At 58.0% G+C, this 26,721-nt stretch overlaps 1 protein-coding gene across 2 annotated transcripts; it reads right to left on the bottom strand.

The window, feature by feature from the left end:
* Nucleotides 1-294: 294 nt before the first annotated feature.
* On the bottom strand, nt 295-26,715 carry LIMK1 (LIM domain kinase 1). Of its 2 annotated transcripts, XM_012640386.1 has the most exons (16): nt 26,636-26,715; nt 24,814-24,910; nt 17,684-17,822; nt 17,261-17,370; nt 15,885-16,091; nt 11,317-11,422; nt 11,035-11,201; nt 10,109-10,292; nt 9,246-9,332; nt 8,776-8,907; nt 7,061-7,120; nt 6,786-6,851; nt 4,259-4,415; nt 2,160-2,215; nt 1,727-1,884; nt 295-1,634 (listed from the first exon to the last, which is right to left on the bottom strand). In XM_012640386.1, the coding sequence occupies exons 1-16, from the start codon at nt 26,688-26,690 to the stop codon at nt 1,472-1,474; spliced, it is 1,944 nt and encodes a 647-aa protein (XP_012495840.1). In that variant the 5' UTR covers nt 26,691-26,715; the 3' UTR covers nt 295-1,471. The 2 variants fall into 2 exon arrangements, with proteins under 2 accessions (XP_012495840.1, XP_012495841.1); XM_012640387.1 differs by lacking the exons at nt 24,814-24,910; nt 26,636-26,715 and adding an exon at nt 20,800-20,943.
* Nucleotides 26,716-26,721: the final 6 nt, after the last annotated feature.

The following is a 26,721-nucleotide window of genomic DNA, read 5'->3' as shown; positions in this document are numbered from 1 at the left end:
TGGTTTCTGTCTTCCTGATAGGGCCCTTTAGTAGATGACATTAAGTGTGAAAGCTCTACATTCCCGAGCATACCCCCGACTCCCCAAACCCAGCCTTTGGAGAACCTTGATTTGTCCCACCTGGGCCACCACCTCTGCTCCACGTAAACCTGGGCTGCAGGTCTCTCTCCTGCCCTCGACACCCTCTGCTGGCCCTGCCACCCCCGTATCCCTGTCTCCTTGTCAGGCTTCTAATTCCTCTCTCGTCTCCACTATTTCCTCGGGGCCCCAGACACACATCGCCACGCAGGACTGGGGTGGGGAGTACGGAATTTATTTTATTGTTCTGAGGTCTGGGTTTTGTTACTTGGACGTCACGGTTCCTGGATGGGGGCGAGCGTGTCCCACCCCCTAAGTCGTAGTCCCACAGGCCTGTTCGGATTGTTTTCCAGGTTCAAAGTGCTCTGAGAAAGCTTCACAGTTTTAGTACTTCCTAGATGCTCAACTGAGGCAAAGTGACAGAATGGCCCTCCCACCCCGCCCGCCAAAAAAATAAAACCCCAAGCCCCCGGCAGCTGCTGCTGCAGCCGTATGAAAAAATAATACAAACTCTTCTTAAAAAATAGATTACACAGAAAGAACCCAGAGGACAGCGGCAGGGGGTAGGGGACATAAGGAGGGGCAGGGAGCCTTGGAGAGAGGCTGGGAAAGGGCGCTGAGATGACTTTGGGGCTGGGCTGCTGGTGGACACTTGCCTCGTCCGCTCTGCCCAGCCGCCCCCTGCCCGGCCCGGGCACCGAGGCTCCCTTCCCCCCAAGGGACCTCTCTTCACCCTGAGGCCTGGTACCTGCTTCTCACTAAAGTGGCTTTGATAAAGAAACGAAAAAGACCCAAAGTGAGAGACAGGGCTGCTGCTCAGCCCCTTCCACCTGCAGAATCAGACCTCTGTCTGCTTTTGGGGACTGGACAATTATCAACACCTGCTGCTACCTAGACACCCCCTGGGGGTGGGGAAGTGGGCCCCAGACTTGCCATTTGGCTCCTGGGAACATAGACTCCTGGGAACTTGGCCTCACCCGGGACACACGGCCTCCTCTGCGCCCAACCGTTACAGGGCACGGTTCGGAGGCTGCCTCCCAGCCCAGCCTCAGGGGGCTGCACACGGGTGCAGTGTGCGCAGGGGGCAGCGGCATGTGGATGCGGCACAACTCGCGAGGCCCTCCAGCTCATGCAGGGAGAAGCTAGGACAGAGGTACGGCAGGGCCACAGGACAGAGTGTGTGCAGCCGGGCCGGCTCCAGGGCCAGGGTGGAGGGTGGGCAGGGGGCACGGTCCGCAAGGTGGGAGAAGGCAAATCAGGGCCTGGCTCTGGGGAGGGGTCTGGGCACCCACTGCCCCGGCCAAGGGCTCCACACCTGGCCACTTCCAGCAGAGGAATCTGGTGAGGGTGGACTCTCTGGAGGTAGGGACAGGGGCAGCGGGGCGGGCCGGGCTCAGTCGGGGACCTCGGGGTGGGCAGGTAGTCCACTCTCGCCACGCCGGTAGGTCTCCCAGAAGCCCCTGTCCAGCTGCTCCAGCTGCGGGCCCAGTGGCAGGTGGCCAGCCAAGTGCATGCGGAGGGTCTCCAGCCAGTGTTCCAGCTTCACGAAGGAGGGCCTGGGTGACAGGCGGGTGATGATGGGTCTGGCTCTCTTGGGCATCGGCCCTACCCCCAAGACAGCCCCAGGCCAGGGCCCCACCCCACTCACCTCTTCTCAGGGTCCAGATCACAGCAGCGCACAGTAATAGGGAAGAAGCTCGGGGGGCAGTTTGGGGGGCAGTAGCGGTCCAGGAAGCCTCGCACATTGAGGCCAAAGTCCATGGTGCGGGGCAGGTAGTCAGGGTCTGCGTTCACCCGCCCGATGATCTGTCCGGCACAAGGCCCAGCAGTTATCCCAAGGGGCCCCTGGCCTGGCGTCTGAGTGCCATCCAGGTGGTTTGAGGGCAGGTCGCACTGGGCCTGGCCCCAGCCTGACCACCCTTTCCCCCTGGGGCCAGGCCATCCATTGCCGTGGGCAGCTCTGTTCCCAGAGGCCACCCTGGCCTGAGGCCCTTATAGCCCCCCAGCCTGCAGCCTGGGAGTGTGGGGAGTGCGGAGGAGCTGCAGGCCCCGCCACCGCTGCCACCCACCCCTGGACCTACCTCACACAGGACGATTCCAAAGGAAAACACGTCCACCTTCTCGTCATAGCTGCGACCTGGGCAAAGAGACCGAATGTCAGCAGGTGACACAGTGTCAGGAATGATGCCAAATGGGTGCCATGCCAGGGACCGTCCAGCGGCGGGGGATGCCCTGGCCAGGGGTTGGGACCAGGGGGCAGATGCGAGCCACACTCAAGGGCATGAGGGCTTAGGCTCTGCCCCCAGCCCCACCAGGTCTGCACAACCCTCAGGAGCTCTGAGGGCGGGATGATGAGAGCTCTGGGCAAGGAGTTCTAGGCCCAGCATGGTCACTGACCAGTTGTGTGATTTCAGGCACGTCATGAACTCTGTGGTGGCCCCAAAGGACCAAAGGACAGCCACCTCAAATCCCTGGAACCTGTGAATGTTATTGTATTGGAAAGAGGGTCTTTGCAGATGTGCTTAAGTTAAGGATCTTGAGATGCGAGAATCCTGGATCACCTGGGTGGGCCCTAAATGCCAAAGCCAGTGCCCTAATAAGAGACAGAGAAGACAGGCAGAACGGGGGACGAGGCCATGTGCAGACAGGGGCAGAGGCTGGAGTGATGCAGCCACAAGCCCAGGAATGCAGGACAACCAGAGGCTGAGAAAGGCAGGAAGGGACTGTCCCCTAGGTCCCCTGGAGGGAGTGCGGCCCTGCTGGACTTCAGACTTCCAGCTTCCAAAACTGAGAGAGAGGCCAGGCGCGGTGGCTCACGCCTGTAATCCCAGCACTCTGGGAGGCCAAGGCGGGCGGATTGTTTGAGCTCAGCAGTTCGATACCAGTCTGAGCAAGAACGAGATCCCGTCTCTACTAAAAATAGAAAGAAATTAATCGGACAACTAAAAATATATAGAAAAAATTAGCTGGGCATGGTAGCGCATGCCTGTAGTCCCAGCTACTTGGGAGGCTGAGGCAGGAGGATCGCTTGAGCCCAGGAGTTTGAGGTTGCTGTGAGCTAGGATGACGCCATGGCACTCTAGCCTGGGCAACACAGTGAGACTCTGTCTCAAAAAACAGAACAAAACAAAACAAAAAAAACAAAAAAAAACTAAGAGAGAGTAAATTTCTGTTGTTTAAAGTCACCGAGTTTGTACTAATTAGTTACAGCAGCCTCAGGAAACTGACACAGACTCCCTGAGCCTCAGTTTCCTCCTATGTAAAATGGGGACACTACCACCTCCCGATGATATTAAAAATGCTCAGCACAGCCACTCTCACTGAATGCCAAGCGGGTGGCCGTGAGCTTCCGAACCTACGTAACCCTCGCACCACCCCTTAAAGACAGCGACCATGAAGACTCCTTTATAGGTTAAGTTGCTCGGGGGCTACGTTTACTATATTAACTTGGTCAGTGCTGGTGCTGAGCTGACCCCTGGTCGGCTTGCCCTGAAGCTGTGTTTGTGTGTCACCTGCTTGTGGAGTGACTTTATAATGTACACTCTGGGCGTACACAGGACCCGTGACCACTGATGAGAAAGGGAGTAGGGGAGAGAGGCCCCGTGGGAGGCAGAATTACGGCCCCAAAGATGCCCATGTCCTAATCCCTGGCACGTGTGCACGTGCTACCTTACACAGGGCTTTACAGGAGGGATTCGGTTAAGGGTCTTGAGCCAGAGATTGGCCTGGGTCATCCAGGTGGGCCGATGTCATCGCAGGGTCCTTATCAGGAGGGAAGGAGAGGTGGGGACAGATGCAGAGGCCGAGAGCACAGGAGACACAGTGCTACTCGTCCTGACCACGGAGACGAAGCAGTCTCGGGAGCCAGATCCTCCCAGAGCCCCCAGAAGGAATGCAGCCCGGCTGCCACCTTGCCTTTAGCCCAGCGAGGCTGACGCTGGGCTTTGGACCTCCAGAACTGTATGCTAATTTGCTATTTAAGCCACTGAGCGTGCGGGAACGTGTCACGGCAGCAACAGGAAATGAACGCAGGACCCAGAGAGGAACCTGCGGATCTGAGGAGTCTGGGAGAGGCCGGGGCTTGGTGGCCGCAGCTCTGCTGGGCCCCTGGGCCTCCCTAGGACAAGGTCAGGTGCAGCCCAGGGACCTGGGGCCCATGGCAGGCGAGGTGTCCACTCACCGTTGATCATCTCGGGCGCCATCCAGTAGGGGTTGCCCACCACGGTGTAGCGCTTTTTGCGGTCTGGCTTCTTGAGGCTTCGCAGGTCCTCGGGCTGAGTCTTCTCGTCCACCATGAGCCGCGCCAGCCCGAAGTCGGCCACCACCACGTTCTTGTTCTGGGAGGTGAAGCAGGGGCGCCCTGAAACGCGATCCTGGCACTGCCCGCCCAGCCTGCTCCTGGCCAGGGCCCCACACCAACCCCAGACGCCCAGAAAACACACCTCTGGCGCCCAGTGCAGGGTGGGAATCCCCTTCCTTCCCCAAACTCTTCTGCTCTTGGCAAATGGAGCTTCTGGAAGCAACTGGAAATGCCAGCATGCCCCCCGACCACGTTGTACCCTCTGCCCCTCCCCACCTGCTCCCCGGGCCATCCTGCTCCCCACTCTCCCATTCTCCCTCTGCCCCACGAGGGCACTGGTGCTCCTTGTTTTGGAAAGGAAAACAGAAATTCTGATTAGAGACCCTGTTCCCCATGTCACAGATTCATCTTTAATTCTCTTTCATAAAAACCTGGTGAAGTCTACGTAAAGTTTATCCTCACTTTACAGATAAGGGGACTTAGGCCCAGAGAGGTTAAGAAAGTTGCCCAAGGCCACCCCGCTAGTCAGTGACAAAGCTGGGATTCAAGCCCAGGACTTTGGAGCCCTGGTTCTACTAGCTGAGGTTTGCATGAGTCCTCCATGGCTGAGTCCGGGACCCTGCAGAGTGAAGTACTGACTGCTATATCTACCCCAGCAAGACAGGAAAACCTGGCTGGGGGTCATCCTGAGAGCTGAGGGACAAGGACAAAGCCCTGGGCATCACTGCTGAGGCAGGAAGTTGGACAAGTCCTCCGTGGGTCCTGGGGCCAGGCCTGCTTGGGCTTGGTGCTATGGTTTGAATGTTTGTCCTCTCTGAAACTCATGTTGAAACTTAATCTCCAAGGTACAGTCATGTGTCCCTTAAAGACAGGGATATGTTTAGAAAGATGCATTGTTAGGTGACTTCGTTGTCATGCGAACATCAGAGAGTGTGCTTACCCAAACCTAGACGGTTTAGCCCACCATGCACCTAGGCTAGACTGGGTAGCCTACTGCTCAGACCACCACTGTATACGCAGCCCGTCACTGGCTGAAATGTCATTACGTGGTGCGTGACTGTAACAGTGGCCTTTAAGGGACGACTGGGTCATGAGGGCTCTGCACGGACTAATGGATTAATGGGTTATCGAGGGACTGGGTTAGTTATCACGAGAGTGGGTCTGTTATAAGAGCCAGTTTGGCTGTCTCTCACGCACCCCTTGCCATGCGACACCCTGCACCACCTTGGGACTCCGCAGAGAGTCCCACCAGCAACAAGGCCCTCACCAGAGGCAGCCCCTTGACCTTGGATTCCCAGCCTCCAGAGCTGAAAGACATTTCTTTTCTTTATAAATTACAGTCTCAGGCATTCTGTTATAGCAACGCAAAATGGACTAAGACGCCTAGTGTCAGGGGCCCTGGTAGTAGCCTGGGGTTGGCCCCCAGGGTTGGCCACTGTTGCGAGAACACTGAGGAACAGGTAACAGAGACGGCAGGAGGCAGGGCCCCAGCCAGCCAGGGGTCAGGAACAGGCTCCTCTTGGGGGGAAGAACCCTGTGCTACCTATGGGAGTGACACAAACGAGGACAGTCACCTGGAGAAAGCTTTACAAGGACAGCAGATGGGGGACGGGTTGACCACGTGGCCCAGGCCCACCCCGACCAGGCTGCAGGTAAACATGGTCCCTCTAGGGCCCCATCACCTTAGGTGTAATATCAGGTGGCAGGCCGGTCAGGGGGTTTTGATTGGGATCCTTGGACCCTCTGCCCCACCTGGGCAGTGGCCATCAGAGGCCAGTGTCCACCAGGATTGCCCGAGTGCTGACTCCTGCCCTGTCCCTTTTAGAAGACCTGAGCTTGGGCTCAGGAATCTGCACTTTTAACGAGTGCCCGAAGGTCTTCTGCTACGGGGCCTGCAGACCCGGCTATGGGAAACAGAGCTCTAGGGAAACCAGCGAGGGTGACCACCCGGGATTCTCGGAGGCCCCACACTGTGGGCAAAAGTTCTGGCTGTGCACAGATGGATTTCAGGGACAGGAGGGTTCGCAACTCTCAGATTCTCAAGGGATGATCCCTGCTGTGGGACCGAGGCCCTGACGGCTGCCCTCTCCCCCGCCCTGCCCACCACACTGGCTGGGCCTACAGCAACTCCCTGCCCACCGGGCAGTGTGAGCAGATTCCCTGGGAGGCCTGTGAGATCCAGCCTTGCCCCTCTCTGCACTCACTGCCCACTGCTTCCCACAGTACCTGGAGGCTCCCAATGCTTTCTTGGACACGCATGGAGGCCGTCAACCCCACTCCATGGCAAGTGACTCACCACTTCCTGAACATCACACCTCAGGCCCTTTGCACGTGCCATTCCCTCCAAAGGAAACTCTTCCTGCCGGCTCCCCCCTTGCCCACCCGCGCAGATACCCAGGCCACTCACCTCTCGGACCAGGCAGTTGTGCGAGTTGAGGTCCCGGTGGATGATGTTCATGGAGTGGAGGTAGGCCTGGGGGGAGGGGAGGAGGTCAGAAGGCGGCAGCTCCCTTCCCCCACCCAGCCAGGCTGGTTGGGGGTACTCTTCCCACTCTCCATCTGAGTCCCTCCACCTGCTTTCAAAGCTTCCTTGTGGGTTCTGCTTGGCGATTCCGCGTGGGATTTTAGGTTAGTGGCAGGGAATACTTTTATACGTGGGGTCGGGTCACCCAGTTCACTCACCATCCCTGACGCGATGTCCTTGGCAAAGCTCACCCTCTGACTCCACGGGTACTGGCTGTCCTGGGGGTGGAGAGAGAATGGGCAGGGTGGAGCCAGTGGGGTTCCAGAGGCAGGGACACTTGCGTGAGAGACAGGCAGGATGGGGCAAGTGTCCTAGACCAGTGGTCCCCAATATTTTTGGTGCCAGGGACCAGTTTCACAGCAGACAATTTTTCCACGGACCGAGGGTAGGAGGGTGGGGTGTCATGGGTAGGGGGAGGTGGTGGGAGCTCAGGCAGTGATATTCGGCCCATTTCCTAACAGGCCACAGACCAGTACTGGGCCACAGCCTGGGGGTTGGGAACTGCAGTCCTAGAGGGCCCGGTGGCTCCCCCTCCAACTCTGTTTGGCACCCACAACTGTCTGCCTCTAAGAGGTGTGGGTGTACAACTCAAAATGTCATTTTCTAACAGAACTGATTTCAAACACTAAGGGGGGGATATTCCTCTATAGCTCCCACTCTGCCTCCTCTGTGAAAAAAGCTATATTTATCTTCTACAGAAATCCCATCTTTTCAGGTTTTCAGAAAAATCTGAGCCTACTTTCACAGACAGACAAGAGTTAGCAGGGCCCAGCAAGGTCACCTGCAGAGCCCCAGTGCCCGGTCGCACCAGGATAATGGGGCTTTGGGCTCCACTCACTTGGGGAGCCGCCTCGTTCTCTAACCCCCTCCCCTTGGAGACCTCAAGTGAGAGGGTCTGAGCATCAGAGCCTACGAAAGATTCAGAGATGTAGTTAGGAAGCCTAACCCGGTATAGCCTAGTGTTTCTTTCTTTCTTTTTTTTGAGACAGGGTCTTGTTCTGTTGCCTGGGCTGGAGTGCAGTGGTGGCATCATAGCTCCCTGCAGCCTCCAAATCCTGGGCTCAAGCCATCCCCCTGCCTCACCCTTGAAGTAGCTGGGACTACAGGTGCACACCACCCCACCTGGCTAATTTTTTAAACTTATTTTTTGTAGAAATGGGGTCTCGCTATGTTGCCCAGGCTGGTCTTGAACTCCTGGCCTCAAGCAAAGCCCAGTGTTTCTAAATCGTCCTTGACCACAGAACCTGTCCTGTGAAGTTACACCTATCAGCAGCCCACAGGGCCCACACTCTGGGAAATACCAGGTAATCCACCCTGAGGAAGTGAGGACGCAGAGGCTCGGGAAGGGAACACGATCGCGTGGTCTCAGAGTGCTACTCAAATGGGGCCGGAAGCGGGACTGGGTCCAGGGACACTGCCCAGTGTGAGTGCTGCATGGCTGCCCTCCCAGCATTTTATTTCTAAAGATGGATTTGTAATTTTATCCAAAGACTTAAAGTAAGTTCTGATTACGGAACATGTTCAATAGTAAAAATGATTAAGTTTTGCCAGAAGGGAAACCAAGGCCCACCGCGGACTGGTAACTGGAAGGTGCCCTGACCTGCTGCAGGTGCGGCAGGCTCTGGCTCGCCCGAAACTGCCTGTGGGTCCCCTCGGAGAAGCTGCGTCTCTCCAGCTTCTTCCTGGCTTTAGATGGAGTCAGTTGCTCCCCTATTCAGTTGGGAATCAGGGTTTGGATGGCCTTTGAGACCCCTAAGGCCACCCCCCACTGGAGAGTGGAGGAGACTGAGGCCCAGAGAGGTGCTGCCTTGCCTGGGGCCACACAGCGGGGGTGGCGGGGACAGTGTGGCAGGTGGGGCCCCCGGGGACTCACCATACTCTTGATGATGCCCCGCAGGGTGCCCCCCTTGATGTACTCGGTGATGAAGTTAAGCCTCTTGTCCTTGTAGAGCACCCCGATGAACTTGAGCACATTGGGGTGCTCCAGGCACCGCATGACCTTCACCTGCAGGCACAGACAGGCTGGGCCGGGGCTCCCCCTGATCTAAGCTGAGCCCACACCTGCTTCCCCCGCCCCTCCCACCAGAGGCCATGGCCTGCCCCGCAAAGGAGGAGCCCCGGCCGCTCTGCCCTGCCACACCCCGGCCGCCGAGCTCTTTGCCGGGTTCCTCTCACCCCCTCGGTGCCCGTTCCCCTCTCGCCCTCCTGGCAGATGCTTTCTCTCCTTTCAACATGTGGCTCAAGTATCACGTCCTTCTGGACGCCACCACCCTGTCTCAATGGGGGAAGGGGGCGGGGCCCGGGAGTGTGGCCCAGAGGGACGTGCGACTTCTGCTCACTGACCTCCTTGAGGAATGTCCTCTGGGTCTCCTCATCAAACCGGATCAACTCCTTCATCACCATCACCTCGCCTGTCTCTCGGTGTGTCACCTGCGCAACATGGCATGAAGACACAGTGGCATGAAGACTTGGAACAGACAGGCTCTGCTGCAAGCCCTCCTTGGGAAGCCCCCAGCCCCGCCCCAGGACCACCAGGGAGACGTGTAGATGGCTTCACGCTCTTTGGCCCCTCCTAGGATGCTCCCAGTCACCCTGGGGGTGGGACGCATTATCCCGGTACAGCTGAGGAAACTGAGGCTCTGAGAGCTTTCCTAACAGGGCCAAGGTCACCCGGCTGGCAGGGGAGGGGGGTTGCTGGCACTTAGGTCCAGGACCCCCTGACCAGGGCCAGCTCTCTGCTCTGCTGGCCTGTCTCCTGGAGGTCAAATGGTGGCTTACCTGCCAGGGGACCAGGGACAGGGGTGGGGACCCTGGGCCCATCTGGATATCTGGACAGCCCAGTCACAGCCAGGTGACATCAGAGCCAGGGAAGGGCTCGTGTCCCTGCTTGGGGAGAGTGTGAAGGGGGCAGGCAGCCCAGAGGCCATGATGGGGTGGCATCGGGCTCATGTGGGGCTCTGGGGAGGGGGACTTCCAGGCCAGTCTGGGCTGCCCTGCCCGCCCATCCCCCAACCCGAGGGGCCGCCCTTCCCCTAAAGTTTTGGTCTATCTCCCTCTAACCAGCTCAATAAGGCCAAGGTGGAGGAGAGAGCACTGGCCAGGGAGTCTAGAAGCCAGGTCCCCCTTCCACCGTGCAGCCACTGATGGGGGAGGGCTGAGAGGCCTCACCCAGACCACCCCCCCACCACTGCGGGGACACGCCATACCTTGATGGCCTGGCCGAAGCAGCCCTTGCCCAACACCTCCCCGTGGATGAGGTCTGACGGCCGGAAGATGCGGTGTGGCCGGGAGACCACGCGGAGGGACTCAGAGCGGCCCTGGTCCTTGCGCTGGGAGGCGGGGGAGCCCAGGGAGCCGGCACCTGGGGACCTGTCAATGCTGAGGCTCCTCCTGGGGAGGCACACGAGGGCCCAGTGCCATGGGGGGTAGGCGGCACCCAGCCAATGCCCCGCCCCTCTCTTCTCCCTCCTCCCTGCCTGCCACACTCCCATCCACGCCAGCCTGTGCACTGTCACCCTGTGCCACCCTCCTGAGAAGGTCCTAAGTCTGCTCCTCATCTTGGGCCCCAGCCCAGAAGGCGTCCCTTTAAAAGGTTATCACCACGAGTCCCCGAGAAGGTCCAACAGTAAGTGGAGTAAGCACTAGGCCACCTCTGGGTAACTCAGGCCTCCTCCCGACTCCTCCCCTGCTTCGACAGGATATGGGACCCTCAGCCCCCGCTGCCAGGACCACTGCAACGGCCCACCAGCTGCCTCTGGTTTCCAGTGACCCCACCCCAAGACCCTCCCGCACCGGGACCAGAGTGGTCTTTGTGAAACACATCACTTTGCTATGACAGCCTTTCGGAGGGCCCACGATGGATGGGACAAAGCCCAAAGACCCCTGCCACACTGAAGCCCTGCATTCGCTTCATCTCGGAGCCCAGCCCCCATCATCCCTAATCACTGCCCTGAAAGCACTCTGGAATTCTCCTGCGAGGGGAGCTGTCTCCCTCCTATCCCTACCTCTCACTACCCTGCCTCTTGCAGTGCCCCCATGCCATGCTGGGCTGCTGTTCTGCAGGGCTGCCTCCCCCACCCAGGGCCCGGTGTCGGGGAAGGCGCCCAGCTCACCCGAGGGCAGGCCGACTTACAGGATGGGTTTCTGCCGGCCAGAGCTGCCCGCCTCCCCACTGGGAGTATGAGCCGGAGAGCACAGAGGGCTGGTCTCAGGCCCCAGCCCATGGCCTAGTGTGTCGTGGGGGTCATGCTCAAGGGTCAGCTGGAGCAGGCGGCTGGTTTCCTGGATCAACAGGTCGATCTGGGGAGAGCAGGTGTGTGAGCTGGGGCGTCCACGACCGTGGTAGCACAGGTGTGGGGAGAGATCAGGCGCGAAGGCATCACCGCCATGCCTGCCCCACACTCAGGACCCGTACCTCGTCTAGGGGCACGTTCCGGATGGGTGTGCCATTGATTTCCAGGATCCGGTCTCCCACGTGGATGGAATTCTTCACATCAGGGCTCATGCAGCCCGGGTCCACTCTGTGGGTAGAGCAATGGTCAGGCCAGTGCCTGCCTGTCCCCTGAGCCCCCCCCAAAAAAACCAAAGCTAAGGGGACCAGACCAGGGGTGAGGGGCCATAGGATTCTACCTTGTATGACTGGGAAGTAGCAATGATCCAGAACATGGAGTTCTGGTTTGGTGAGATGGACTCTGTAATCGATTAGTGATGTCTGCCTCAGGTGCAGACTGGAGAAATGTGGCACACCTGTAGGTATCAGCCACTTACACTAGAGGTTCAGCAGCTCCCATTCGACAGAACGTTGTCTCCATCACGGAGGGCGGACCTAGCCTTCCAAATGCCTGGTGTGCTTGGGGCACGCGAACCTCAAACGATGGATCCTAAAAGAGTCTGGTCCACTGGCTTCTGACCTGATTCCCAAATTCGCCCTGCAAGATGAGACCAAACCTCCCACTTCTCCTGAATTGGCAGCCTGCCCTGAGCCACAGCTGCAGGGTAGGGACAGGCAAGATGCCCTCGATTAGCTGGCCATAGCTAACTCACAAAAAGGCCCATTTGCCAAATTTACTTGCTTTTTTTAACTCTTTGGTGTTAGTTACCTGGTTTTCATTTGGTTTCATAAAAGCCTTTTAGGGAGAGTTTACTCTGTCTCTGCCCTCGTTCCCTGAGATGGGAAGGGGCCGGGGTAAGGCAGACAGGAGACTCGGAGCTTTAAGAAAAACAGATTCATAAAAATTCTTCATTATCAAGACTGTTTTCTCACGTGGGGGAGCAGCTCTTCCTTATAGTAGGCAGCTAACTGATGAACACAGGAGGAAAAACAGAGCTAGAAAACCACCACTTCTGCCACCGCCGTAATAACGGCTACAGGCAAGACTCGTGAGTACATGCCAAAACCATCCGCTGAAAGGTTTCTGGGAACAGGATATGAAGAGACTCAAATCTCACAAACGGCTTATTGATTACAGAGGGGGAAAAAAATCCTTTACAGTAGAGAAAACTAACCAAGCAATCAAAGTTAACATCCCCAGTAAAGGGCACGCTGACATCATATGTCTCCCGGCAACATGCACTTGGAAGGAAACGGCATGGCTTGCGCATATCGGGCCAAACACGCAGAACCAAAATCTAATGGGGAGGAAACATTGCTCAAACCCAAATGCGGGGACATCTTACTTAACAACTGGCCCATGCGTTTCAAAAATGTCAAGGTCGCGAAGGACGATGAAAAGCTGAGGAAGTGTTACGGATTAAAAGAGACTGAAGAGACGTGACAATTAGATGCAATGTCTGATCGCGGTGGGATCCTGGGCGGGGGGCGCTGCTACAAAGGCGGCATTGAGACAACTGGCGATATTTGAATACGGAGGGTGCATGAGATAATGGCATCGATGTTAAATTCTCTAAATGTGGCAACTGTACAAAAAAATACAATTGATCATCAGTAAGAGAATGAATGCCCTTGTTTTCAAAAAAGAACGTCTAAAGTATTTGGTGCGGGGAAGAACCAATGTGGCCTGCAACTGACTCTCAAATAATTAGTAAATATTATGAAAACAACATGTACATATATGTGGATGTGCAAATATGGGCCAGTCTGTGTACATACACATATAGATAGAGAGATACGCTATACCCCCTAACTGTGGCAAAAAGTCACAATTGGTGAACCTAGGTGAAGGGTGTATAGGAATTCAATGTACTTATTCTTTCAGCAAACTTTCTGTAAGTTTGAAAAATTTCAAGATAAAAAGCTGAAAAAACAAAGAACTTATTTTCATGGATACAGGCTTCAGATGGATATAACCTTAGTGACACATTCCTTCGCCTCTCTGTGTCCCCTCCCTCAGTCTCCTGCTAAGGCACCAGGGGGCCTGGGCCCGGATAAATTAAACTTTCCCTAAAATGCTGCTACAAACCAAATGAAAAGCGGTCCGCTAAAACGAGCTTCAAACAAACAAGTAAATGTTTGGCAAGTTGGGCTGCTTCCAAGAAGGGTGTGGCTCTTTGCAGAAATTTTTGCAATGTTCCAGACGTTGGCTAGAAAGAACTGTTGCAGAGTGGGCTGGAAAGAATGCTCACCTAGTGAGACGGACAGGGGGGCGTGGTCACGGACTCTCTTCATTTCTAAAATTTTGCCTGGTTTTCGGGGACCAGCGGGGGCCTCTAGGAGGCCCCTCCTGGGCCCTCTGGTCAGCGCTCTCGGTCTGGAAGTTCCCTCTTCTCTCTCGCCAGCCTGTCTGCTCACTGTACACACAAGGCAGCTGCTGGCCGGGCTGATGTCGAGGTAGGGGTGGAAACACAGTCCAGCCAGTGTCACCTTCCTTCCCCAGTGCCACCTTCATGTCTCACCATTGCCTGCGCGGTGCCTGGTACCCGACAGGTATGGGAGAAACAGTCACCGAATCAAGTGGAAGCTGGCACTCGGCTCGTATGCCCAGAAGTGGGGACCCGGGACACTATTAATACTTCTCAAGGTGTCAGTGAACTCTCAGGAGGAATCTTAGAAGGCTCCAAGGTGTCCGATTCCGTCATTGTTCGGACAGACCCCGGAGTCCAGAGAGGAGGCAGCTGCTCAAAGTGACACTGCATGTTAGTAACTGACTCTCTAACCTTTATCCCTTCTTGCCTCTCAGATCTTTTCTGCATGCTCTAGAATTTTCTTCAGGGACGATTTGCTGGTATCGAATCTCAGTCGTCTGCCTTAACATGTGTTTATTTTACCCTCATTCTTGAAGAATATTTTTATAAAGTTGAGAATTCTAGGTTGATGGGAACTTCCAGGCAGCGCGCGTTCAGAACGTTTCACTGATTTCTGGAGAGAAATCAGCTGTCAATCGAATTGTCCTTTCTTTGAGGGTAATTTGGCTTTTTTTTTTTTGAGGTAGAGTCTTGCTCTGTTGCCCAGGCTAGAGTGCAGTAGCATCATGATAGTTCACTGTGACCTCAAGCTCCTGGGATCAAGCGATCCTCCTGCCTCAGCCTCCTGAGTAGCTGGGACCACAGGTGTGCACCACCACACCCTGCTAATTTTTCTATTTTTTGTAGAGACAGGGTCTCACTCTTGCTGAGGCTGGTCTCGATCCTGACCTCAAGCGATCCTCCCGCCTCGGCCTCTCAGAGTGCTAGGATTGCAGGCATGAGCCACCATGCTCAGCCTTTGTCTTTTTTTCTGTGGCTCCTTTAAGGTCTTTTCTTTTGTCTTTGGTGTGGCAGAGTTTCACTAGAGGTGCCCATGGGTGGATTCTTTTTATTTTGCCATTTGGGATTTACTGGGCTTGAGTCAGTTGATCGTTGTCTTTCATCAATTCTGGGACGTTCTCAGCCGTTGTATCTTCAAATACTGCCTCTCTCCCATCCTCTCTCTCCTTCTGGAGCTCCAAATAGATGATCATTAGATCTTCTCACTGTTCTCCAAGTATCTTAATCTCTCTTCCACAGTTGTCAGCGTTTTGTCTATTTCTCTCCTCAGTTGTTTTAAACCCTACTCTACTATTAAACCTTTGGCGTGAGGTTTTCATTTTAATAACTATATATTTCATTTCTAGGGGTTCTATCTGGTTATTTTCCAAATTTGTCCTTACTCATTTTAAAAGCATTTCTTATTTATGAGAACATATTGAACAAACTGTTTTGTATGGTTTCTGATACTCCCAGTATCTGGAGGTTTTGTTGATCTAGTTCTACGTGCTGCTGTGTCTGCTGGCTCTCGCTCACAGTGCCTTGCTTCCCTAAACGGTGATTTTGGATGGGATTGTGCATCCTCCTTGGGACACTTACCTAAGTAAATTCGGTGAAGCCTGGCGGTGGGTTCCTCCAGAAAGGATCTGCTTCTGATTCTCTTAGTGCCCTGGAGCACGACCAGTTGGGAACTACTTTAAATCAAACCTTTTCAATTTTGGCTTGAGGATTCTTGAACCATCCATGCATAAGCATTTAGTTTGGAAATTTGAGTTTAGAAATTCTCCGAGAAGACTTCCCCCTCACCCCCCATCTTCCGTTCAGGTTCAAATCAGATGGTTTAGCGTACAGTTATGGGGTGTGGGTTATGAATGGTGCGGTTTATTTCTCGTTCACCCTGAGAACCCTTTGGGGGTCCCAGCTTTGGGGAGGAGGCAGTTCTCTTACTAGACTTCCTGGGGCCCAGCCCTGGAAAGACTTGAAAACCAAAGCGATTTCCTTCCGTTCTCAAGGCAAAGCTGCCTTCAGTGTTCTGCGGCTGGCCTGGGCTCCCTCCCTCACTCATCTGCCACCTGGTCACTCACCTGGTTACTCTTCTTTCACATTGCATCACACACAGGCTAGAGAAACTGTTTTTATATTTTGTCTGGCATTTGTGATGGTTTTCAGAGCAAAGACTGGACCAGGTACCTGGTCTACCAGGTCGTCAGAGCTGGGCTCCATCTGCACCCAAACGCCGCCCCATTCGCAGGGCCCCCAGCTCCAGTGTCTGCTGCCAGCCACATCAGGGCCGCCACTCACCCCTGGACGCGGACGGTGTGGGAGTGCTCGGTGCCGCAGCCCGGCAGGCCATGCGGGGGGTCGATGGAGACCGAGAGGCCGCGCTTGCCATGAGATGAGGCTGGGATGGACACTAGGGTGACCGTGTGGGGCAGGTGGGAGCCAGGGGAGTCGGGCAGGATCTGCTCGATGACAGGGGTCACCACGGTCTGGTAGTAGCAGTGCCCGCTGCAAGAGCCGCCAGCCCAGCGGCAGGGAAGAGTGGGAAGAAAGAGTGTCAAGACGGTTACCTGCACCAGTGCCCCGCCACGGCCCCTGGCCCCAGGCTCTTTACTCCTCCCCGCTTCCTCTCCTCCTCCCATGGGAGGACGGGGAGCAGGATTCGAGCCTGCCCCCCAGCCCTTGCCCCTCTGAGTCATTCTGGGTTTATCTACTCTCTGCCAGGCTGTGCGAGGGCCAGGACAGGCCTGGGGACAAATCCAGTTCAGGAGGAAGTCATTAAAAGCCCATCTGGGATCAAGCCACGCTGTCCTCTAGTCAGTGTTGTGTAAGAGAGAATTTATCTGGTCTTCGTCCCTGGTTCCTGGGAGAGAGACTCTAAGCCCTTGGAATAGGCTTAGAGTCTCCCTGAGCCCCCTGGACCACCTGAGTTTGTGCTAATGAGGTGACTCAGATGGGCCCCTCCCACCGCAAGAACCAACCCTGTGATTACAGGGTGGGGACTCTCAGCCAGCCCGGCCTCCAAGGAGCGGGGCTAGAGCCAGAGTTTGATCATGTGGCCAATGAGTCAATCAATCGTGACCATATAATGAAACCCCAATAAAAACTGGGTGCTGAAGTCAATGAAGCCTCCTGCTTGGTGAACACACTGATGTGCCACGGGAAGAAAGGGACTGTCTCTGTTTGGCTGGTCCTGAGCTGTATCCTTCGCAGTAAAACTATAATCCTAAGTGTAGGCTTTCCTCAGTTCTCTGGGTCCTTTGGCAAATTAGCAAAGTTGACATGCTCACGGGTATCCCTGAATTTGTGGTCAGTTGGTCTGAAGTGCAAATGGCCTGGGGACCCCTGAACTTGCAGCTGGTGTGTGAAGTGGGGGCAGTCTTGTCAGGGACGGGGTCCTTAGTCTGTGGGGTCCGCACCAGCCCTGTGGTGAGTGTAAGAACAGCACCGCAGTCAGATACGGGTAAGAAAGCTGACGTTTGAGACCGTCTCAGTCCGACTGCTGTGTCTTCTTCCTCTGTCACTTCCACACCACAGAGGGGCAGGGCGCTATGAACGTTTGCCCCCAACCCTCACCACGTGGAAAGGGCAAGGGGCCTGGGTACGGGGGCCCAGTGCCCCTGCAGACCTGTGACACAGGAGGGCCCCCAGGCTTGGAGAGGGGCCAAGGCACTCACCAGTACAGCTTGGAGTGCTCCACCAGCGTGTAGGTGTCACCGTCGCCGATGAAGGTCCCACACGTGAGGCAGATGAAGCACTCGGGGTGGTACTTCAGCTCCCCAGCCACCTGGTGGGGGTGGGGGACAACCCAGCTCAGCGGCCCCTTCAGCCCCTGTAGCTTCTCTCCTCAGCCTCCTTCCAGAAGGGCGGCCCCAAATAAACCGCGGGGACCTGGCTCTGCTGACCCAGACAGAGCGGGCTCCACAGACGGGCCGAGGGGTTCGCATAGACAGTCCAGCGCAGGCAGTATGGGGCAATCAGGGACCAGCAGAAAGGTGACCAAGAGAGACGACAGGAGAGAGACCTGGAGTATGCTGCCCGTGGGGAGACACACACATCCCCAACCCCAGGTGAGGGGTGTGTGGGGGAGGGGCACTTACCATGACCAGCCCCTTGGTGATGTGCTCCGAGCATCCGTGGCAGGACTCGCCGTAGCGGGCCCAGTAGTCCTTCTTGCAGAAGAGCTGCCCATCCTTCTCGTAGTACTGGTGCGAAAGGGAGGCGCTGCACTCACAACACCTGGAGGACAGGGGCGGGGCTGAGGGCTGCACCCCCCGCAACACACACCTAGGCCACGTCCTAGTCTACAGGCACCTTCCTAAGAATTAGAAAAAGGCGAGTCCTCTGGGAGGAAGCAACCTGTGCTGGGCACTGGGCTTGGCAAGTAGAGCGAGGGATGGATTCAGTCTGCCCTGGCCTGTCAGCTGGTGTCTCTTGGGCAGTGCACAGCCTGCACAACCAGCCCCAGCAGTTCTGCACCCAGAGTGTCTCGTCCACCTGCAAGCCTGTGGACAAGGGGTGCTTCTCATCTGAGATCCTGTCACTTGTCATGCATGGAAGATGGCCCAGAGAGGGCGGGCAACCTGCTCTTGGCCATCAGTCAGGTGGAGGGAGGAATGGAAGTTGGGAGCCAAGGGTTCAGGTGGTGGGACAGGCACCACTCTTCTGGTCTTGTCGCTTTCTCCTCCTCCCCCGGCACTGCGGAGGCAGCTCAGGCCTGCCAGCGCTGTGAAGGACCACTGAGCCCTGGCACCTTCACCTTCTCTTGGTTAAACTTCCTTAATCCTCACAGGCCACCAAGAGAAAGGCACGGCTGTCCTCATGCTAGAGATGCAGCAGATGAGCCTCGGAGGGTCTAAACTGCCTGAGGGCCACAGATGGGCGCCACAGGCCCACAGAGCCACACCCTGTTTCTGATACGAGGTGGGAGTTCAGCTCAGTACACACTAGTCAGGGTCTCAGTCAAGACAAGTCCTAGACCCCAGCAGCCCTACGGGTGCTGCCAGTGACAAGAAGGGGGTTCAGCATACCCCCCACCCCCACCAGAGCAATAGAACCCACCTTCCCTCAGAAAAGCAGAACGGAGCAGAATGCCCAGTGTGCAAGGCTGTCACTGCCAGGGTCCCCCCGCCCCACCACTAGGGGCTACCAGGAGGCCTGGCTGGTCAAGCCCCTCAGGGCAGATGGGGAGAAATGAGAAATGACACAGGGGCCTCTAGGTGCCACGCACAGGTCAGGAGCTAGACCTGCAAGCCTGGCTTCTTCCCACCCAAGCATCGCAGGACACTGGGGACCGACCAGCAGCCCTGTGGAGTCAGGACGAGCAAACGCAGAAACACAGTCCCCAGTGAGCCTGCGGGGGCACGAACCCCACCAGGGTCCAGAGCCCTGACTGAGGGTCCTGTGCACGGGCACGGCATGTCTGGCCAGGCCCATGCAGAAAACAGGCCGGGCCTGTTTTGTTCTGTAAGATTTGGATTCAGTCAAAAGACCGCACTCAAGGATCCGGAAGGCCACATGTGGCCCCAAGGCCACAGGTTCCCCACCCCTTGGCTAGGGGATCCGTCCAGCCCTGCCACGGTTTGGGTGCTCTGGGTCACACAGCGGCAGGAGGGCCCAGGCTCTATACGGCCACAATCCAGGAGAGAGGCGGGCAGGACAGGCAGGCACCTGGGCGAGACAGCCCTTCCCCCATGCTGCCAGGGAACCCTCCACCACGCTGGGGCCTGCACAGGGCATCACTCATGGACCACTTGCCAATCTACCGGAACCAGGGACTGGGGCTGGGGGGAGGGGGAGGGCAGCAGCCAGGGAGCTAGCAGGACACTGTCCCTTTAAGAGGATCCAGCCAGTTCCCCTTTGTCTGGGGGCCTAGGGGGAGGGGCTGAGGGCAGAGTTGGGGGAGCACAAAGTGATGAAATGCCAGGTTCAGAAGTACAGGGGTGGGGGTGCATCCAGGAAGGGGGGCCTGAGCTCCCCAGCAGGGGGGGGTGGGCTCTGCTGGCCACAGTGACATCATGGCTGCAGCTGTGGGGTGGGGAAATCCCGGGGAGGATGGCTACACCTCCCAGAGGGCTGTAACCTAAAGAGACAGAAGGGCGGTCAGGCTAAGTCCCCTCAGACCAGCGAGTTTCGAGTTTCGAGAGCCCTTGCACCGACCACACGCTGGAGTGTCCCCCTCTGTGCCAGGCTTCAAGAAGCAGGGCCCCGCCTGCCCCTCTGGTGGGGGCTGGGCGCTTGGGAGCAGCTGCCCCGACCTGGGGAGGGAAAGCTCTTCTTCCTCGTGGAAACTCCTACTCCGCCGTCCTCACTCACACACTCATCACCGCGGCTCACTCGCAGCCTGGACTACCCAGCGATGACTCACCCAGGGCTCCGCAAGTGCAGTCAGCTCCCCTCCTGGTCACCACTTCCTTGAAGCCTGCACCACCCACCTTTGTCTGCCCACCGGTCTCCACCAGTAACCTGCCAGCTCTCTGAGTCCCAGGCGGGGTATCCACACAGCCTGTCCCAGAAGAGAAGACGGCGGTCCCCGTGGGACAGGCCTACACGCCCTCGGTATCCTCGGCTGCCCCAGGCTCACGCAGTGGCCCTGTGGCTGGCACTCGGGCCTCAGTGGCCCTTTGCTGATAGAAGGCACGGACCCTGCCCAGCCCCTCCCCGCTCAGCCCCACATCCCCCCAGGAGCCAGAGGAGGCAGGTGGGGTAGGACAGGCCTGGCTCTTTGGGGTGCCCCACACAGACTACCTGTCCCACGAAGGATGTCACGAGAGGTGTACCAGGTACTGAGGCTGTGTAGAGCTGCCCCAGGGCCAGCCCGGGAGGAACCCCCCCGGGGAGAGCTGTCCCCTGACCCCACTACAGGGTACCCCTCCCTGAGAGCGGGGAGGACAAAGCCAGGCTTGGGCAGGAGAGGAGGAAGCCACAAGGGGAGGGCACGAAAGGGACGCTCTGCAGCTGAGGAGGCTGGCAGGGCTGGGAGACAGGGTGCCCTCTGCCCGGGGCCACATGCCTGGACACCAGGGGTGAAGAAAGAGCAGCTGGAGGACCAACCTCAGGGGGAGACTATGCCAGAAGGGCCAGAAGCTTCGGCAGCAGCGGCAAGAGGTTCAGTTCTGCCCCACAGCCGGGACCAGGTGGGTCTGCCCCATGGTGGCCTCCAGCCCCAGGCCTCCCAACAGGGGTCTGGGACAGGGGGAGGGGACTTTCCACTTACTTAGCCCCTCTGAGGAGGCGCCTTCTTCTCAAGGCAGAGGCCAGCAGCATCCTTTGCAGCTAGGTCAGGGGGTCCTGGAGGCCTGTGGGAGCGCAGGGGTGGCCGGACCAGCCACTTCCCCATCCTACTCCAGGGCTCAGGATTGGAGGCCGCAGAGGGTGGGGCCAGTGTAGCCACACCACATGGGAGGAGGATGCAGCCATGTGGGGGCGAAAGGACTTGGTCTGAGGCTGCAACAGGAAGCAGCTGAAGACCTGCTCCGGCTTTGGTGCAGGGGGAGGGAGGGGCCTAGCATCTGACCCCAGGCAGGGAGGCTGTGGCCGGCCTCCTCCCTGCACGCCCGGGGACAGGTACACCACATGTGCCTCAGCCCCTTCCTGGGCAAAGGCATTGAGTGCTCAGGCCTCTCTGGGGACAGGGACAAGCTCAAAAGCAGCTGCCTCTTCCAGTGCTCCCAAGGGGACAGAGGTCGATTTCCCATGGACAGTTTGTCCTCCTCACCCAAGAGGTCCCAGGAATAAAGGGAGGCCGCATCCTGGCCCAGGCTCAGACCCCTCCTCGCCCAGGGCCAGGCCGCCAGCCTCCACAGCTCCAGCAGCCCCAGGGCTCGTGCACAGAGGCCTCTGGGAGGGGACCTTGCAAAGGCAGCATCGGGTAACGTAAGCCTGGGCCACTCTGGGCCTGGCCAAAATCTTCCGGGAGGGAGGTGGGGCCCACAGGGGTGGGATGTTAGAGAAAGAGGCAGGCCCCGGGGTGACAACTCCCAGTGTTAATGCCAGGGGCACCCATGGGCAACTGTCCCACTCTACATGGTGGGGGAGGGGTGACCTTCTTCTCCAGGCAGCACCTGCTACCGGCTCAGCGCTCCTACAGCCCCACAGGCCACCTGTCATAGCACCTGTGGCCCTTCCTGTCCTACTAGCCTAGGACATCCTCAAGGGCAGGAGCCTTGGTATGGGAGCAGTGCTCAGGTTATGAGATTCAAAGAAGCACAGCCAAGGGCACCTTCCACAGGACCCACAAGGCCCCCGGCCCGGCTGACTCCACTCCAGCACCCTGGCCCCTCATTGTTCTGGGCATGCCAAGTGCACTCTGCCTCAGGGCCTTTGCACATGCTCCTCCCTAGATCCTCTAAGCCTTCACTCTTCAATTCCCCACTTAAACATCACTCCTCAGCGTGCTAGCTCCCCAGCCCCTCGTGGCGCATATGTTCACTGCCTGTCTCACCCACTAGAAGGCAGGGACCCTGCGGGTCTGGGAGGGGCAGGACTGAGCCATGGTTATGACTTGGGCTCTGAGTCCTGACTCTACTCCTTACCTGCAGTGAGACTCTTGCCAAGTGACTGAACTTGGCATCTGAGTTTCCTCACCTGCAAAATCGCTTTAATAAACAGCACCCCTACTTCATGGGTTGTCGTGAGGAGGGCTAGTGTGGAGTAGGTTCTCCATAATTATTTTTGAGTGACTGGCTTAGGGACCCTAGAAGATTCTGCCAGGAAGGGCATGCAGAGGGACCTGGAAGGCCAGGTCGTTGGGCCACCTCCCCATACCAGGGACAGAGAAGCCAGCTGGAGGCTGCAGGCCCCTCACGGCCTTGTCACATCCCTCTTGCCTGAGCACCTTCAGCGGGGATGGGACCCTGGAACTAGGGTCTTGGAGCCATCAAGTGAGGTCTGAGCTGGGCCCAAGGCCTTGGAGCCCAGCGGCTGGCATGGCCCCACCTCATGGTGCTGCCTGCCCCGACCTGGGGCCTCACCCCTTGCCTGGTGAGGCAGGGCAGGCCACTCCACGGCTACGTACACGCGTCCCGCCCCACTCCACACCTAGGTACACGCGTCCTGCCCCACTCCACGCCTAGGTACACGCGTCCTGTTCCATTCCATGCCTAGGTACACGCGTCCTGTTCCATTCCATGCCTAGGTACACGCATCCTGCTGCACTCCACGGCTAGGTACATGCAACCTGTCCCACTTTGCCTCCTGTGGCTTCTATGGCTGCACTCCTGGTCCCCCCACCCATCTCCCGAGACTCCACCTCCCTCCCCACCCCAAGCACAGGAGTCCCAAAGTTCTTCCCTTGATCGCTCTAGGCCCTTGTCGCAAATCCCATCCACCATCTCGGCACCCGCTCTGAGGGGCCTTTCTCTCTGGCCTCACTACCTCCAGCTGGACTCAAACCGTCCCGGCCAGCTCAGCGCAGGGCATCGCCACCCTGGATAGCCCATGACGACCCCCAACTCAACAGGGGTGGACACGTCTCCTCCCCAACCCGGCCCCCAACTCCACCAGAGTCAATGGACCCTTTCCAGCGCCCAGGCTAGAGAACCAGACTGCTTTGGGGTACACCCTGCCATTCACCAGCCCCTGCCCTGCTCCCCACAGCCCCCCGCTTCTTCCGAAACTCGCAGTGATGTGGAGAGGGAAGGCCGGGTTTGAGTCCCAGCTCTGGCAGCTGCAGCCCACAACAAGGTACCTGGCTTCTGCGAGCCTCCACTTCTCACGTGCAAACTGGGCAGACACCGTCCTCACCCGGGTATGATGAAGGCTCAGTGAACTGACATTAAGAGTGCCTGACATCTGGGGCCAGTGTGGCTAATACTTGCCCCAAACTGTCCCTTCTGTGTCTGAAATTCTCTCCATCCTCACTCAGTGTCCCAGGGCAGGCTTTATGGGCTCAGACCCCTAACTATTGTGACAGTCCCTTCCCTGCCAGGTCACCACCATCCGCCCATTGGGATGGCATTCCTCAGCAGCACATTTGCCCAAGTCCCTTCCCTGCTTCCTGGGACTCCCTATTGCCTTTGGAAGGTCCTTATCTTGGCATTCAGGGCCCTTCACAAAGTGAGCCCAACTCATTGCATTCCTTAACTCAATGCTGTTCCCACCAAATGAGCTTCTCCTGTTCCCTGGAGACTGCACTGTCCCACCTCTCTGTGCAGTGGCGTTCTCTGCCTGTCAAAAGCCCTCTTCTCCCCAAAGGCCTCCTTCTGAGCACCTGATTTGGAACCCCAGGGCACGATGCCTGCCTCTTTTGGCCTCACCAGCTAGCAGCAGCACTGTGCGTTCATTTCACTCACTGGCTATGTGACTTCTGTCAAGAGAATTAACCACTCTGTGCTCCAATTTTCTCTCTGGCAAAACAGAGACAACGCAGTATCTATGCAAAGTGGCTGTTAATTACTAAATGCTAGAAAATGTTAGACGTTACTTCTAGAAAAGTAAAAACAAAAAGCCAAACCTTGTGAGGAGCCTAAAATAAATTCCTGATGGTCAATGCCTTGACCTTACTCCCTGGCCTGACCCTGGCTTCACCTTCCCATTTTTTCCTCTTCGATGGTGTTTTCCTCCCGGAACACTGTGCCAGTGGCCGACCGTGCCTGGAATTCCTCCCCCCCACACTCCTCCGCTCAGGAAATCTCATGTCCTTCAGACCCCTGCTCTGGCCTACAGCCAACTCCAGGTGCTGTCCCCTGCACCTGGCTTCTCTGGATGCTCCTACTGGGTGACCGGGCCACCTTTGGGTCCCATGTGCTCTTGGTCCTTGGCCACAGCCCTGACCCCACGTTCCTCCTACACGTGGGTGTGTGTGTCTGGAGGCCAGGTTGGTCCTACTGGGTTATGCATTGTCACAACTAGCCTGGGGGCCACTGGAGGTGGCTCAGTTTCCTCAAGGCTGGTTTGTCCTTCCCCTCCCCCAGAGCAGGGGAACACTTCCCCCACCTCCTCCCCCTGCCTAGGTCAGCAGGCCTTGGTAGTACTAGCTGAAATGCAGGGGTCTCCCATCCTCTCCTTAGAGGTCTAAAATAACAAGACAAGGAGGCTGTTAGGGACCTTCTAGTCAAAGCCCCTTATTTTACAAACGGGGAAACTGAGGCCAAGGACTTGTGGGAAGTCACAACCAGGGACAGCACCAGGGGGGCTATCCAGATCTCCCAGATTCTTTGCCCAGCGTGTCCTCCCTGGCAGGCCTTGCTTAGGGCAACAGGGGCCCTGGGTGCCCTGCACCCCGACCTACCTGAAGCAGTCTGCATGCCAGTCGGCACTCAGGGCCTGGAGGTACTGGCCGTCATAGATCCTCTGGCCGCAGCTCGCACACACGGGCAACTCGCTTCCTGCAGGGTGGAAAGGGAGTCGGGAGGCATCCTTAGGAGGCGCGGCACGTGCAGGCCCCGCTGACCCCACAAGCACCTGCACAAATCCTTGTGTGCACACACGTGCAGCACACACCGAGCAGTCACTGTGCCAAAGCAGGAGAAAGGACGTTGGCCTGGGAGTCTTCCTGAGGTACTGGCTAAGTTACCAATCCTCTCTGGGCCTCAGTTTCCCTTTCTGTAAACTGAGAAGGGGGATCAGATGACCACCCTCCAGCAACAGCATTCTTCAACTTGGGATCTGGCAAGGTAAGTGGGGAGAGAGCAAGCAGTGGATTCAGAAAGGAGGCAGTGGGCAACACTCTTGTCACAGCCCCCTTTCCTTCCCTGTCTGCCCAGGAAGAAGTACTAAGAGGGCCCTTCAAAAGGCAGAGACTGGACAGGGCTGGGTTGGTACACTGTGGGCTGAAGCCCCCTGGGAGGGGAAAGGCAGGAAGCCTGGAGGTGCTGGCCCTAACTGACCCTTGGCTGTGCCCTGGCCTCACAAGGGCAGGGGCTGCAGAGCCAGGCACTCCCAGACACCTGCCCCAGGGAGGCCTGGCACCTCCTCAAGTCAGCCACCAGGCATGCTTAGTCATCCCTGGGGCCTGGCACCCTTGCAGCTGGTGGGCCCTGTAAGATGCCCTGGGCCTGCCCCTCCCCATTGTGCAGAGGGGGAGACTGAGCCTCAGACAGGGACGGCTTGCCGGGTCACACAGCTAGGCTCCAAGGTCACGACGGCCTGCCCCTCTGTGAAGACCCAGGGACCTGAGGTAGGGACAATGGGGAGATGGGCCCTTGCCCCCAGCAGGTTTCCATGTGCCTGGGGAGGGCTGGTGGTAGTGGAGGTGGCAGGGCAGGCATAGCAAGGACCTGCCTGGGCACCAGGTGGGCCTGTGTGATGGATCAGCAAAGGAAACCCAGGGAAGGAGACCCCAGACCCTGTCCAGGGCTGGGGAAGTCTTGGGGTCTTTGAGCCCTAACTGTAGTGCAGCCCTGAGCCCTGGGCCCCGTGAGGGGAGGGGGCTAAGGAGGCCAGGACGCCAGTCATGCTCCCAGCCAAGACTGCACCACCGGTGCAGGGAGAGGGAGAGGGACGGGAGCCAGGGTCCCGCAGAACACCGCCTCCGGTTCCCGGCACGCGTATCTCCCTCCGCCTATCCGGCCCCCAACCACCAGTACCGGGGGCCAACTACCGGGCCCCCCAACTTTACAGACGGGGAAACTGAGGTCCAGGCAGTTAGCGCCTGGCTCAAGGTCACAGAGCAGGGGAGGTGCGGGGCGGCCACTGGGACCCGAAGCTTGGGCTTCCCCAGCCACTCTTTCTTCCCAGGCCGGCTAGAGACTGGATAAAGGGTGGCCCCAGGGCGAGGCCTGGGCGGACAGAGCACGCGGATGGAGGCCGGCGCTGGACCGGCAGTGCCTGGGACTCCTCCGGGTGCCGGCAGCCGGAGGGTGGGGGCAGGCGGGGATGAAAGGGACGAGGGGCCCCCGGCCAGCAGGAGGGCAGCTCGCCCGGGCCGGGGAGGGGGAAAGCGGGTGGGAGGATGTCAGGGAGGGGCCTGCGGGCTTCGGCAGGACGAGCTCATCCCCGAGGCGACAGGGGCGCGGCCTCGCGGCAGACCCGGCCTCCGCGCGGCCCGGCCCGGCCCTCCCGTGCCCCCAGCCCCGGCGGCGGCGCCCCCGCCCGCCCGCCGGCCCGCGCACCTTCCTCTCCCATACGTTCTTCCCTCCAGGTGCAACAAAGTAGCGTCAACCTCATGCACTCGGCGGGGGGCGGGGCCCGGCGGGGC

Source organism: Propithecus coquereli, unplaced genomic scaffold (genome assembly GCF_000956105.1).
Source record: "Propithecus coquereli isolate 6110/MARCELLA unplaced genomic scaffold, Pcoq_1.0 Scaffold150, whole genome shotgun sequence".
NCBI classification, from domain to species: Eukaryota; Metazoa; Chordata; class Mammalia; order Primates; family Indriidae; genus Propithecus; species Propithecus coquereli.
The sequence above is the reverse complement of the archived record's forward strand: the minus strand, read 5'-3'. Positions and strand labels throughout refer to the sequence as shown.

Bases quoted from the DNA above. Each gene is read 5' to 3' on its own strand.
- LIMK1 (XM_012640386.1), bottom strand. From the start codon at position 26,690: ATGAGGTTGACGCTACTTTGTTGCACCTGGAGGGAAGAACGTATGGGA. The intron at 8,908-9,245 runs GTCAGTGAGCAG...CTGTGCCTGCAG, and splicing joins AGAGGACATTCCTCAAGGAG to GTGAAGGTCATGCGGTGCCT. The intron at 6,852-7,060 runs GTGAGTGAACTG...CCCTCCCCCCAG, and splicing joins AGGACATCGCGTCAGGGATG to GCCTACCTCCACTCCATGAA.